The 15,646-nt window shown below is 45.6% G+C and overlaps 1 protein-coding gene across 2 annotated transcripts in view; it reads left to right on the top strand.

Annotated features, from left to right (window-relative positions):
• The window catches only part of adamts6 (ADAM metallopeptidase with thrombospondin type 1 motif, 6), a 388,783-nt gene that overhangs the window by 316,996 nt on the left and 56,141 nt on the right, over positions 1-15,646 (top strand). For both annotated transcript variants that reach the window (XM_085971193.1, XM_085971201.1), the window contains 2 exons: positions 11,041-11,121; positions 11,568-11,731. In XM_085971193.1, coding sequence (XP_085827319.1) covers positions 11,041-11,121; positions 11,568-11,731 — 245 coding nt within the window. The remainder of the gene's footprint in view (positions 1-11,040; positions 11,122-11,567; positions 11,732-15,646) is intronic.

The raw sequence follows: 15,646 nt of genomic DNA on the forward strand, positions 1-15,646 counted from the left end.
GACACTACCATGTTCAGAGAACACACAGCGCTGACACTACCATGTTCAGAGACCGCACAGCACTGACACTAGCGTGTTCAGAGAACACACAGCGCTGACACTAGCATGTTCAGAGAACGCACTGCGCTGACACTAGCATGTTCAGAGAACGCACTGCGCTGACACTAGCATGTTCAGAGAACGCACAGCGCTGACACTAGCGAGTTCAGAGAACGTACAGCGCTAATGCTCTGGGATTCGGAGAAGGCAGAGCGCAAACACTAATGAATTCAGAGAATGCACAGCACTAACACTGTTGAGTTCGGAGAATGCACAGCGCTAACACTCCAGAGTTCAGAGACCGCACAATGCTGACGTCTGTCTTCGGTTGATGTCGCCAAGGGTCAGAATGTAAATGAGAAATAGGATGGGATCAAGGATAGGTCCTTGGGGGACTCCAATGGTAATGGTGCAGGGGCGAGAAGATAAGCTATTGCAGGAGATTTTCTGGCTATGACAGGATAGGTAATAGTGGAACAAAGCAAGGGCATTCCCACTCAGCTTGACAACGGAGGAGAGGCATTGGAGAAGGATGGTGTGGTTAACTGTGTTTAAAAATGACTGAAATAAAGATGAGGAGGAATAGTGCACCACAGCCACTTTTGTCACTTTTAGGGCTAAAACCTGATCGGTGAGGTTCAAATATGGAGTTGCGGGAAAGCTGGCAGACAGGTACAGGGCCAATCGACAACAGCATTGCCTTTTACTCCACAGTTGCAGATAATGCACAGTGGGGGATATTTTGGCCAAAGGGTGAAAACAGGCGCTAAATGGATGCTGTGCTAATAAGATTAACCTGTTTTGCACAGAATTTTGGTGCTAATTGCTGATTACCATAATTTGAACTTGCCTGGAGCTGTTAAACCAGAAACCTGCAGGTTTAGCATTCGTGTGCTGATTAGACGCAATTTTCGTGGAGCAGTATATGTGGGCTCCTCACACCCACTTCCACTGAAGGTGTGGGTGCACTGGCTGGTACACAGGATGGCTCAGGGACCGAGGGAGAGGGCGCACAGGTTCTCGGATGCGGCACAGGTGGTCTTGGTGGAGGAGGTCCAGAGGAGGAGGGATGTCCTGTACCCGCAGGAAGGAAGGACGAATCCTCACCCTCCTGTCCCTCCCTCCTGCAGCAGCTGGTGCTGCTCTGCCTGGCCTTATGTCCTCCTCTCATTTCTCGTCCAGACCAAGGGGGACCCCTAGCAAGATACCCATGACCAAGATCTCCCTTTCTCCTGGTGACTCCTAGAAGGTGTCCAATAAGGAGGAGTAGCATAGCACTCTTTTTAGGTGAAGTCCACAGAGAATTTGCGGAATAACCGTTGCTCGAGTGTTGGTGAAGTCTTGACAAAGTGTCCCAGGAAGTCTCCCGATGTGTTTCAAAGGTCCTCTTCACAGCTCCAGCAACAATGAACATGAAATGGTGAGTATCCCTTTAAGTGATGAGTATCAAGTAGTGCTTGAAATCGACATCAACGCATGTTTACTTCCAAACAGCTGATTGCTGTTAGGAGAAGGCGTTAGGACAAGTGCTAGCCACCAAAATGCCGTGCAGTCTCTTTAATGAGCACTAGCAGGCATTTTAAGTGGCAATCAGCCCCTTAACGAGCCTCCGGGCGGCGGTTCCTAGCGCAGGCTTCAACTTCTGTACCAAGATGGCGTCTTGCGCTAAACGCGGGCTAAACTGGCGTTTCAGCTCAAGACCCCATCCTAGTCACCTCGGGGGATCATTAGCGCCTGAACGCACTGCCGAAAATTGCCCCCAATATCTTTTGGAATATATGCGATAACTTGGGAATTGCAGGCAATACAAGATGCACAGTGCCTCTTCACTCCTACAGCTGCTCTGCCAGTTGGGTTATGTGTACCTATGAATGCTGATATCCTCCTTCCATTGCTCCTCTTCATTCAAAAAACAGAGATCACACGATAACTATGGATGAGCAAGGGCATTTGGCTCACCTTAAATCAAGTGTTGATCCCTCTTTTTGTGAAGAATGATTTCTTGATATCATTCCTACATTTGAATCTATGTTGTTTTCTCCTACACTAGCGATCCTCCTTGTGGCTTTTCTCTGCACTGGCCACAGCACATCAGTAGCTCACTTGTGCCTCAGTGACCAGCACTGCCCAAGGGAGACAAGGTGTGGTCTGAGCCGCAAACTGTTCACAACTTTCTCTTACATGAAGCCTGGACTTTCCTTATGAAAACCACTCACTTTTAGGTGGTGGTCTAGCAAGCGAAGTGGGGCAGGACCCCTCAGCCAAAGCTTTGCACCAGAACTGGCCACCTTGATTCCTGTCATGGTTTCCCTCCCATGACCCCTCTGTGGCCCAGATCATTCTGCTGTCAGCGCACCCACCGGAATCAAATGAACTGGCCAGTGGGGAGGTTGCTAAATGCACAGCACTAAGCACACAGGGGCGTGATTCTAGAACAGGGATTTGACTAGGAATCCCGTCTATCATGTTGAAACTGTAGTTTCTGAGCAGTCAAGACAACTTTGTAGGACTGCCATCTATGGAAGCAGTAGCTGTTGCCAGTACAGATGTAACAACAGCCCGTATGTGCTCCTTTTAATGTTTGACTGGCAGCTGCTTTGATCTCCAGGACTGCCAGTCACCAGGCTCGTCTTCACTTCATGCCTTGTCTCCCTCATTGCAGGTGCAGGTTCTGGATTCCTTCCAATTGTCCCGTCATCAGTACCATTAGCAAAGAGACTGTCTCCACTGCCTGCCCGTGAGAGCCATGCTCCTGAATCATTGACCTTTAACAGCCCAAACCACTAAGATCTTGGTCTTGGAATCCTCAGCTAACGGCTGTTGCTTATGTCACCTCTGGGAAGAGAGAGATGTCTCCTCAAATTTGCCTACCAGCTCCTACTGCTCACTGCTGCTCTGTGATCCAGCTAGTAATGTCTGCTCTGTGTCAGGAATACCATGGGTGTATCTCAGCTGTTGTTTGAGTAAGTCTGCCATGACAGAATAGGTGGATCAGGTTCAGGAAGGGTCCTCTGGAGGCACCAAGCTGCTCAGCATGCAGCACCTTTGAAGGATGCAAAGGACAACCAACTGACTTGTGCATCACAAGGTTGCTCTGCTCTTCTGTATCGCACTGTTTCACTGCACCTCATTGAGAGTTGACAGCTACTATTGTAAAGGCTTTACTGTGATTCTTACAGAATTTTGGCCCTTGTCCATCCAGAGGTGGGTGGTAATCATTGAAGTGTCATGCACCAAGATACGAAGAACTCAGTGAGGAGACACAAAATTAGTTCTGTGGCCAGGCAAAGTATCTACTTCCCTGGCTTAGGGCTGACCAAACGGACAAGCAGGTGAATTAAGTAGCTATGAGGACTAGCCAGCCTGGCAAGCTAGGCTCCACTCTATAGAGGACTGCATGGCGCCAATTTGTGCCAGTCATTATGCACCTGAAGAACCATGGCATACTATCAGCATGATCTGTAAAAACTCCCACGAAACTCCCCTGTCTGCTGGAGGAGTGAGGCCTCCACATTGAGCAGCCGTCTACCTCGCTTTGACGCTGAAAACCCACCATGCCAAGCCAACCTGGCAATTGACTAGTTGCCCCCTTCAAATATGTGACCCTCTGAACGGGCACTGCAAAAACATGTGGGGTGCTGTAGCTGGTACTTTGAGGCTGAATTTGACAAATCCACAGCATTGACTATTTTACATAACTTGAGCTGCAATGTTAGTTTAGTGAGTCACATTTCATTCAACGAGAATGGGTGAGGGTGACGTCATTGGAAGTGAAGTCACTAGCGGAGCCATAGTGGAGGAGGCTCGAGTGAAGCATAAACGCCGGCATGGCCTGTTTCTGTGCTGTATATTCTATGTAGCTTTTTAGCAGCCGCTGAGAATTACATCATCGGGTGGCCTGGCGCATGTACAGAAAGATTACATCACAGGTTGATCGAAAACCGGAAGGTACCCACACTGTCGCTAAACACTCCGTCAAACTAAACACTGCGAGAGTGCTGCAATGAATGATGGGGCATTGTGTGTGAGCCGTGGATTGTTTTCAGGTTTATTGGGTAGAAAGTGGAGAGCATTTTACATTACAAAGCGAATAGTGACGCTGTGTCCTAACTTGTGGATTTCAGGCCATCCGCTGACGTCACTTACTGTACACGTGCTGGGCTTTCCGAGAAATCGACTTGCTGCCATTCATGCTGAAGAGTGTAATCCAGGTCTAATGTTAGGGAAGGGAGGAGGCGAATGTGATCCATCTCCCTGTCTGGACCACATTCTCGTTCTCCCTCTTATTCCCCCACCAACCCCACCCCCTCCAAGACCTGGATCACCTTCTCCCTCCCCACCCTGCTCTCTCCGGGCTCTGCTCTGCTCCTGCTTCTCCCCCCACCCTTCCAGGGCTGCTCTCCCATCCCTATACTCTGCTTCCCTTCCCGTGTTCTGCTTCTCCCAGCACCACCCCCCCCCATCACTCCCCGTGCTCTGCTTCCTCCTGCATAAGACAGTTATTCCTTGTCAGTCTGCATCCTCCAGCATGCTTGCTATGGATGTGGGACACTGCATTTAGTTAGGTAGACATCTCCTGCCAAGTTTGTTTATCATCATCTTGCATGCATGTCATCTCCTTAGCCCCAAAAATAGTAACCTTCCTCTGCTGCACCTCATCGGGCAACCCATCCAGACTCAATCGTGCAGTTCTACCACCTGCTCCAGTCGAGAGGGTGGATTTTCATGGCTTTTGCCCTTATGGAACACTCTGTTTCCTGTCACTTAGCCAATTTCGTATCATTGTACCAGGAAACAGAGTGTTCCATAAGGGCAAAAGCCATGAAAATCCACCCTATCGACTGGAGCAGGTCACTTAGCCAATTTTGTATCATTGTACCAGGAAACAGAGAGTAGTGGTGAATGGTTGTTTTTCGGACTGGAGGAAGGTATACAGTGGTGTTCCCCAGGGGTCGGTACTAGGACCACTGCTTTTCTTGATATATATTAATGACTTAGACTTGGGTGTACAGGGCACAATTTAAAAATTTGCAGATGACACAAAACTTGGAAGTATAGTGAACAGTGAGGAGGATAGTGATAGACTTCAAGAGGACATAGCGAGGCTGGTGGAATGGGTGAACACGTGGCAGATGAAATTTAAGGCAGAAAAGTGCAAAGTGATACATTTTGGTAGAAAGACTGAAGAGAGGAAATATAAACAAAAGGGTACAATCCTAAAGGGGGTGCATGAACAGAGAGACCTGGGGGTATATGTGCACAAATCGTTGAAGGTAGCAGGGCAGGTTGAGAAACCAGTTAAAAAAGCATATGGAATCCTGGGCTTCATGAATAGAGGTATAGAGTGCAAAAGCGTGGGAATTATGATGAACCTGTATAAAACACTGGTTCGGCCTTAACTGGAGTATTGTTTCCAATTCTGTGTTTTCCATCTCACACAATCAGTCCTTAGAGAGGGTGCAGCAAAGATTTACGAGAATGATTCCAGGGATGAGGGACTTCAGTTACTTAGATAGACTGGAGAAGCTGGGGTTGTTCTCCTTAGAGCAGAGATGTTTGGGAGGAGATTTGATCGAGGTGTTCAAAATCATGAGGGTCCTGGACAGAGTAGATAGAGAGAAACTGCTCTCATTGGCAGAAGGGTCGAGAACCAGAGGACACAAATTTAAGGTGATTGGCAGAAGAACCAAAGGCGACATGAGGAAAAAACTTTTTACTCAGTGAGTGGTTAGGATCTGAAATGCACTGCCTGAAAGGGTGGTGGAGGCAGATTCAATCACGGCTTTCAAAAGGGAGTTGGATAAGAACCTGAAGGAACAATTTTTGCAGGGCTATGGGGAAAGGGCGGGGGAGTGGGACTAGCTGAAGTGCTCTTGCAGAGAGTCGGCACGGGCTCAACGAGCCGAATGACCTTCTTCCGTGCTGTAACCATTCTATGACTCTATGATTCTAAGCTCAAAGGAGAACAGGATCATTGTGTCTTAAAGCTCTTTTACATTGCCCAGGATTTTGGGGGCTTTCTGGGGAGGGAACGGAACGAGGCCTGTGCTTGTTAGAAGGCGTGCTAACAAGGCAGGAGGAGCCATTCCCAGCCTCATGCCTCATTTTCCTGTTTCTTCGCTTGCTGACAGGTGTGTCTGAAGAACGTAGCGCTGTGCCGTGACCCAGAGATAGATGGAATCAGAACCTTCTCGTTATCGAGGCCAAACATTCAGATTTGTGCCTGTGAGGCCCACCAGTCCTGCCCCTTCCTCTGCTGCTAGATCTTGCCAGCGGGCAGGCCTTCACCAGGGGTGCCCCCGGGCCATGTAAACTGGCTGGAGCAGGATGTCTTAAGGATCCTGAGGCTGGACAGGAGTACTGCACTTTGGGTGTTCTCTCCTGTCTAATTCCAGCGCAGGGATGGGGAAGAAAATGCACCTTATTATCTTCACAGTGGTGTGCCAGAACAGTCAGGCTCCATGAAAATAAAATAGCAACTTTTTTATAGCAGCAACCCTTAAAGAGCTGCTGCCCTGCTCACTTCCTACCCACCAGTTGTCACAGCGCTCCCTGTGCACAAGAAAAACCTGAACCCAGCGTGGTTTGCAGTCCACTCTATCAGCGTAGGAGCACATACTAATGCTAGCCATGACTCCCACGCAATCAGGGAATTGGCCCTAATAGCTCATCTAAAGGACGGTTCTACCAACAATACAGCATTCAGTGCTTCACTGCATTGTCGGCATAGATTATGTGCTTACACTAACAGCTGTGTTTTCCATCTCGTACAATCAGTCCTTTACATTCTTCACTTTGTACCACAGAGAAATGTGCAGTCAAAGCAGATAACAGATGGAATAGTTAGTGATTTAGAAGGATTGAGATAGGGCTTCATAATCTAACCAGTCCTGTTCAACTTGTTCTAAGACAAGCACTAGAAATGACTGATTGTGGGGGGCTTGTTGGCTAAGTGATTTATAATCTTAGGTATGCAAACAACGTTGCACTTCTAACAGATGCAGTTCAAGTCCTTTAGTACCTAATCAGCCAGAAAGCAAAAATGCGCAACTTGTGAAATTAATACCAAAAAAGTCCACAGGAATGGCAGCATCAGTACAATTTTTTTAATGATCAGGATTAATGATGAAAGCTGGAACAAGTTGATCACTTCGTCTGCTCATGAATGTTGTGCCCAGAAAATGTAAGCTGTGCAAAAAAGATCCCATGTCAGTTAGGTTTATCAGGAAACCATTAAGACGCAAATAATATGGACAAACCGAGGCCTAAATAAACTTAAGCTCAGCTTTTGAAAGAACTTATTTGTCTGAATCCCATACACCTATGCAAAGCTTGAATAATAACTGAAATAAAAACAGAACATGCTGGAAATACTCAGTGGGTCAGGTAGTATCTGTGGAGAGAGAAACAGAGTTAACGTTTCAGATCGATGACCCTTCTTCAGAACTGGAAAAAGTTAGAGATGTAACAGATTTTAAGCAACTGCAGGGGCAGGGAAAGGGGGAGGGGAGGAAAGAACAAAAGGGAAGGTCTGTGATAGGCTGGAAGGCAGGAGAGATTAAAAGCCAAAAGGGATGATGGTGCAAGGCAAAAGGAGATGGTAATGGGACAAGTTAAGAAACAAAAGATGAGTCTAGATGAGGTGTAAATGGGAGTAACAGAATCATCAACAGCTGTCATGTGAAAAAAAATAGGAGCAGAGGTTATGACCTGAAATTGTTGAACTCAATGTTGAGTCCAGAAGGCTGTAAAGTGTCTAATCGAAAGATGAGGTTCTGTTCCTCGAGCTTCATTGGAACAGTGTAAGAGGCCGAGGACGGAGAGGTCAGAGTGGGAGTGGAGCGGCGAACTAAAGTGACAGGTGACCAAAAGTTCAGGGTCACGCTTACGGGCTGAACGGAGATTTCCAACAACCGCAGTATTTTGCTTTTGAATAATAACTGTCCTGGCGCTGTTGGAAAAATGCTGAAGATTTAGCAGATAATAAATCATGTAGAAATAAATTAGTTATTAGTTAAAAAATTGGGTTTGACCAGCCTTGGCCCAGTTTCTAGTACACAGCACAACAGTACCTATAACCTGTGTCATTGGCACCAAACTGGTTTTGTCATTCAGAGAGGCCACAAGGATGACTGATCTGGGAAATGGAAAAACAAATTGCACTAGTGTGAGAGGTGTTTTTCTGAGTTTGGAATTAAGACAAATTGGCAAGAAATTCAACTTGCGGCTGCCTGTTATTCCCATTTGTAAAACCTCGGAATTTTGTGTTGTGATCGGCTGTGCCCGAGCTGTGCCAGAAGTGCGGCATATGTCACATTAGCTTGGGTGACGTTTAGTCAGCCAGGGTGCCTGCCTTGAAATAGGCATTGGGCTCCTTAAATAGCAAATCCAGGCCCTGCGCTGGTTGTAGGATCCTGAATGTGAAATTCAGGTACAAATGGGTTCCGCCTAGCTGTACCAGGTGTAGAATAGCCTAACCAATGATCCTTAATGGAACTGCTGGAGGCCACTGAAAAAAAGCTCAGTAAGTATTCAATTTTTATTTTCGTGGGCCCAGGAGCAGCAAGGGTGCTCCTCTTGGGCCCACAAAAAAACACCAGCCCGTTACTGGAGATCGCCTCACTCTGACCCCACCAGCTTGCTGGTACATCATAGCATCTGGCCGATTTACCGCTAGCCGGCCGGTCGGTGGGATACCCATTTGGTGCCTACAGCTCGTCGGCGGCAAATGAGGCCTGAAGCCAAATTTGGCGCAGGCCTCAGGCCAACACCTTCTGGTGCACTGAGCTATTGCTCTAATGACATTGCACCCATTTTCGGTGCAAGTCAAATTTGTCCGCCATCATTGAAAGACGGGATGATTTTCAATTCGGGTGGACAATCAGCCTGCCTGATGTTGGCAGTGAGAGAACATAAGAACATAAGAAATAGGAGCAGGAGTAGGCCATTTGGCCCTTCGAGCCTGCTCCGTCATTCAATAAGATCATGGCTGATCTTCTACCTCATCTCCATTTTCCTGCAGTATCCCCATATCCCTTGATTCCTTTAATATCCAAAAATCTATCGATCTGTCTTGAATATACTTAACGACTGAGCCTCCACAGCCCTCTAGGGTAGAGAATTCCAAAGATTCACCACCCTCTGAGTGAAGAAATTTCTCCTCATCTCAGTCCTAAGTGTCCGACTCCTTATTTTGAGACTGTGACCCCTGGTTCTAGACTCCCCAGCCAGGGGAAACATCCTCCCTGCATTTACCCTGTCAAGCCCTGTAAGAATTTTGTATGTTTCAATGAGATCACCTCTCATTCTTCTAAACTCTAGAGAATATAGGCCTCCTCTACTCAATCTCTCCTCATAGGACAATCCCCCATCCCAGGAATCAGTCTGGTGAACCTTCGTTACACTCTCTCTACGGCAAGTATATTCGTCCTTAGGTAAGGAGACCAAAACTGTACACAATACTCCAGGTGTGGTCTCACCAGGGCCCTGTATAATTGCAGTAAGATGTTTTTACTCTTATACTCAAATCCTCTTGTAATAAGGGCCAACATACCATTTGCTTTCCTAATTGCTTGCTGGACCTGCATGTTAACTTCCAGTGATTCGTGTACAAGGACACCCAGGTCCCTCTGAACACCAACATTTCCCAATCTCTTACCATTTAAAAAAATGCTCTGCTTTTCTATTTTTCATACCAAAGTGGATAACTTCACATTTCTCCACATTATATTCCATTTGCCATGTTCTTGTCCACTCACTTACTGTCTATATCCCCTTGAAGCCTCTTTGCATTCTCTTCACAAATTACATTCCCACCCAGCTTTGTATCATCAGCAAACTTGGATATATTACATTTGGTCCCCTCATCCAAATCATTGATATAGATTGTGAATAGCTGAGGTCCAAGCACTGATCCTTGCGGTACCCCACTAGTTACAGCATGCCAACCTGAAAATGACCCGTTTCTTCCAACTCTCTGTCTCCACCACTTACACTGCCTATATCGTACAAATGGCGCTAACCATTTTCCATTATGATGGGAGTCAATTGCAAAGACACTGCTGATTTCAGGCGAAGTCTTCAGCTATTCGCATCTCATTAATGTGCGATCACCTTAGCGATGGGGCTCTGGATGCAACTGCTAACAATTAGGAGAGGCAGTTGCTAAGTGAGATATTACTTTAAAAAAAAAAAATATTTTTAATGAGCCTCCCACCTGTTTCGGGCAGGAGCCTTGGACACCTATTTCATGACACCCTCCAAAGTTGCAGTGGACGGGAAGTCGGGAGCAAGTTTTACTTTTGCAATTTTCGTCTTGCTACCACCCCATTCGCATCGAAAAATAGGCTGGACGCGAGGTGAAATTCAGCCCCAGAGCAGCGGGGCCTTTACATAACCTGGTTATTGCCCGGCCTGCCTAAGGAGTGCTTGATGCTGACACTGGATGCAAAACCAGTAGAAAAGTGTTCTATTCCGAGTACTGAGCATCCCTTACTTTGACGAGCACAAAAGTAAAAAAGGAAACGGTTGAGAAATGGGTTGTGCCAGGGGTGCAAAGAAACATACAATCTCACAAATGTAGGTAGAACAGTGTGATCGAGTGGGACATTATATTTTTTAAAGACTTAGTTGCATCAGAAAGATGAAGGGGACAGTTGGGCAGAAGCTGAAGAGAAAGGATTGGTGTAGATTAGCATTTAGGAATTCATTTACTGTACATGGAAGGATATGAGTCTCAACTGCATAAAAAAAACTTTTCCAAAGGATATTTGGATCATTGTGTCCTTTTTCTCAGCTGTTTTATGTTACAGCATTGTTCAGATCAGGCTCTTCTGAGATAAGTTCCATTGAGCACTGCGTGTGGGAAGGTTTTTTTGTATTCAACATCTGTGGAGACACATTACTAAACCAGTTCGGAGTTGTTTTAAAGTGGAATAACGAAAATGGTTACTTTCAGCTTTTCTATCGAAATAATGTAATTTATGTTTTTTGTGCTTTCAGGTTACATGGAAGTAGTCCAGATTCCGAGAGGATCCGTTCATATTGAAATACGGGAACTGGCAATGTCAAAAAACTACATTGGTGAGTTTTTAGTGATAAGGGTCTATATGGAGATGGGTTGTTTGATTAACTTATTTGTTTTCTTTCTTTGCAAGGATTAGAATTGGATGCAAGTCTTATACATTTAAACAAACTATCAATTTTTAATAAGAGTGTAAGTTGGTCTGATGAAACAATTTTTAAGCAGTAAAACAAAAGCAAAATACTTGAGATGCTGGAAATCCGAAATAAAAATAGAAAATGCTGAAAATAATCAGCATGGACCTGAAACGTTGACTCTGTTTCTCTCGCCACAGATGCTGCCTGACCTGCTGAGTATTTCCAGCAGTTTCTGTTGTAATTTTTAAGCAGTGTTGCACACTTTTATATTACATGCAAAATACATATATTTCATAGTGTTGTTTTGTTTGTTTCTGAAGTTGTTAAAGTTTTGTCTTAAGAATAATTTGGAACATTTTTACTTGTAGCTTTGAAATCTGAAGGTGATGAATATTACATAAATGGTGCCTGGACCATTGACTGGCCAAGAAAATTTGACGTTGCTGACACAGCTTTCCACTATAGGAGACCTGCAGACGAACCAGAATCTCTGGAGGCATTAGGGCCCACCACAGAAAATTTAGTTGTCATGGTAATTCATCTAAAAAAAAACCTGCATTTATTTATTTTCTTCCTGCTTTTTCTGTCTATTTTCACCCTCTCCTCCTCCTCTTTTAAAGGTGTTGACTTCTTGCTATAGTTTGTTTGATGTGCTGTTTACTCTCCATTCTTTATGTTCCAGCCTAGACAGTGAGTGTCAGCAGGCAACAATTAAAGCCAAGCCTGACCCTGTCCACATACACATACTTCCAAACAGGAGCTGGAACCCTGGCAGATTTTCCTCTCCCTAACTCAGGACCACCAATGCAAATTGTAGCACCCCTACTGCTACCCTGGCTCAGATCAGCTAGCAGCACAGGCTGAAGATCAAACCTGGGCCTTCCTTGGTTTGTATGGTTCAGCTGCTCATTTACCAGGAATTTTCTCAGGGTTCTCCCCTGTAACTCTGCCGGAAAATCAGCAGAAATCCCGAATGCATTGTGTAAATGGTGTTTCTGCTGATTTTCAGCCAAATTTTCAACGGGAATCCCTGGGGAAATTCCTGCCGACTGCCTCAAGCAGCTGAGCCATTGGGGAGTTATACAAGTTTGTGTTTACTAAATACTATTCTGGAGATGTGGAATTGGTTCTCATTGTACTACTTGCGTTTTTCTCCTGATTAAGATAAGGGCTAATATTTTTCAGAAATAGAAATACTTTACATCATACAACAACAACAACTCTCATTTATGTAGCGCCTTTAACATAGTAAAATGTTGCAAGGCGCTTCACAGGAGCGATTATCAAACAAAAATTTGACAATCATGTGACAACAATTAGCACATTTAGTCTAAATTTGCTGTATGATTGAATTGATGAACAATGAGCTCAGTTTTGCAGAAGAAGAGCACAATCTAACATTGACTGAACCTCACATTGTATCTCACTATTTTGAGAAGATGCACCCGGTGCTATTTTCAAAGCAATTACAAGTCTTTTTTACAATTGATGGTATGCTGCAAAATTATTTTCCTGTAAAATGTGTCATGTGCAGGTATGCTGCATTTGTTTTACAATCATGGGGGAAAAATACGACCTGCACCCAAAACAGTTGCAAAGTCAGTGGAGCAACACTCCATGAGTAGGTTTATGTTAGACTGGGCTTTGTCTGTGAACACTCAAATACATAAAAATGGCCCACCATATTTTAAATAAATTTGAGACATCTCTTCAGTTTATTAAATTTTGGATTCCTTTTAAAAAGTTGAAAATTCAGAACTGTTCCCATGTCCTGTTCACCCACTTGTAAGAGGTGATATATCACCTTGGTATAGAAAAACTATAACCCCAAAATTGTGAGCAAGCTGCAGGCTTGAGGAATGTCACTGATTGGAGAATTCACCCACTGGGGTGTAGGAGATAAGGGACCAGATATTCAACTTTTACAGAATTGCAGTGCATCTTTGGCCTGTTGGGACTTCCACCCATCACAAAGATGTGAAAGAAAGAACTTACATCTATATAGCATCTTTCACGTCCTCAGGACGTCCCAACGCACTTTACAGCTGATTAAGTATTTTTTTTTAAATGTTATTATGCAGGAAATGTGGCAGTCAGTTACTGCACAGCAAGGTCCCACAAACAGCAATGAGATAATGACCAGATAATCTGTTTTAGTGACATAGGTTGGGGGATAAATGTTGACCAGGACAGCAGTTGTCCCTGACCCTGGCTGACTTTCCAGTCTCGAGTTCATTAGCATCGCACATGGAGAGGGCATGGAGAAGCCTGCTGAAGAGTTGTGTTGCCGATCGTCACTATAGTGGCAGAAGACCTTCTCAAAAAAAATCCTCAAGTATTTTGGAAAGCCTTAAATTTTAAATGGTCCTGCCATCACCCATAGTAATTTTGGATGGGAGGGAAATGACAGGGGCATAAAAATGGGTGGGAATGTGACGGAATGCATACCAAACCCATTTCCCTTCCCGGTCACACCAGCTCTGCCAAAAAATCAGCGGAGGGAGGGCCTAAAATTATTGCCAACATGCTGTTGCAGAATTTAAAGGCCTGCAGTAGCTTAATGGGTCAGCCATCAACATCACCACCAGCATCAGTTTTGGAGCTCTCAAGTATCTTTTTTCCCCAAATTGTCTGTGAGGTCAGTTGAAGAGCATAGAGGCCCCCCCCCCACTCAACCCCCCAACCCCAAACCTCTCAGATGCAGCTGTGGAAAAAGTTAGACAAAGGAGGGATGCTCTGTTGGGAATGGAAGAACACAAGTGGCCAAGGAGAGCTGCTTAGGAACAGTGAAAGGAGATGGGCAGGGCACTGAGTTCCAATTCAAATACTCCATGGCTAGGCACTCAGTGCTGGATACATTTTTAATGACCTCACCATGTTAGGAAAGATAAGAAAAATCAGCCATACCTTGCACTAATGCAATGTATTAAACATGTCTGTCTCTAACAATGATCTCCCTCTCCCACTCTGCTAAACTGCTTGAACTGCTTAGCAGCAATGCCAATGAGGTATCACGTCTCCAACCTTCATCTGCAGGTATTCCTTCACTTACATCATTGCAAACGTTCACCCCTCAAAAAGCCGTGCATGGTGTGTAACTGCCTATTGCAAGTACCTGTCACCGCACACACCCATTATGTGCTGCGTATTACTACAGGTCATGGTAACAAAAAGTAATCTGGCTCTTTCTCCTTGTTTTTCTAAGACCAAGACAGCCCATAGCAGCTGGCGGAGAGCTGCAACAGGTAGCAGCCCCCTCTAAACCCCATGAGGAGTATGCTTCAAATCCTGGGCTATGAGGCCACAGAGGATGTCAGAGATATGAGAGTAAAAGAGCACGTGGCACGTGCTGGTTCATGATGACATTCTGTTAATAGCCGTTGAACCATATCATGAAACCCTCATATCACTTTTGCTGAAAGTGATGTGTGCTCCGCTCCTCTGGAAATCATTCTAACCTCTCTTCCTCCTTTCCTCCTATAGGTATGCTAGAGGAAGAAAACACAGGCCCATTGCATCCAGCACTACCAGCGTGTCACAGCATGTGCTGTCACGCACTGTATACCGCCCAAGCAGCAGCTCAGAGCCGTCCAGTCCAGGAGACTTAGTGAGTGAGTCAGAGGGGAGTGCACTGGTGACACACACTGCATGAGTGAGTAGCATCAGCTGGCACTGGCTCATGAGGAAGAAGATGTTGCTGACTGGAGAGTCAGGATGCATCACCTCTTGGCTGAAGAGCCTGGGAATCTAGATCTCACTGGTCCTGCTTTAAAAAGGATGCTGAGCATCAGGTATTGCTGCAGTCATTGGGAGCCCTTTCAGATGGTGGCTCAGGTGGAGGAATTCATCAGCAGCATGCAGAGTAAATTAGAGGACAGTTACATAACTCTGCAGGCCTCCATGGAGCATATGGCAGCTCCAGGGACTTCTGCGGCTGAGGCCCCTATGGTACAATCTCTGGGGGAAATCTCTCCCTTTTCCATGGATACTAAGATTATTGCTATGGAGGCCCTGGGCGCCAGATTGGAGAGGACCGTCTCTTGGAGCTTTAACAGCTTGGCGACTGGTTGCAGACAGCCATGAGACTGGACTTCACTGATTTCTTTGGTACCTCTAGGTCTGCTTTCCCACAGATCAGTGACCATGCTGAGCCAGTGGCCAGTAGCAGTGGCAGGGTAGGAATGGGTATAGGTGATAGTGCTGTCTCTCAGTATTGCAGCACATCTATGCCCTCCCGCCAGCCTCTTCTGGTGCCTGCACTTACCCAGGCAGTAGCCGAAGAGATCCAACTTCAGCAGATCCATCTCAGGACTTAGCTGTCGAGCGATGAGGCCCACATTGGTCTGAAGAGACTTCTACTCGAACACAGCAGCCTGTCATCCATCCACTCCTGTTGCTCAAGTACCACCTATGAGAATTGCAAGATTAGGTTTAAGACTAATCAGTA

This window comes from Somniosus microcephalus, chromosome 2 (genome assembly GCF_052327205.1).
Source record: "Somniosus microcephalus isolate GS21.2 chromosome 2, FLI_Smic_1.0, whole genome shotgun sequence".
NCBI classification, from domain to species: Eukaryota; Metazoa; Chordata; class Chondrichthyes; order Squaliformes; family Somniosidae; genus Somniosus; species Somniosus microcephalus.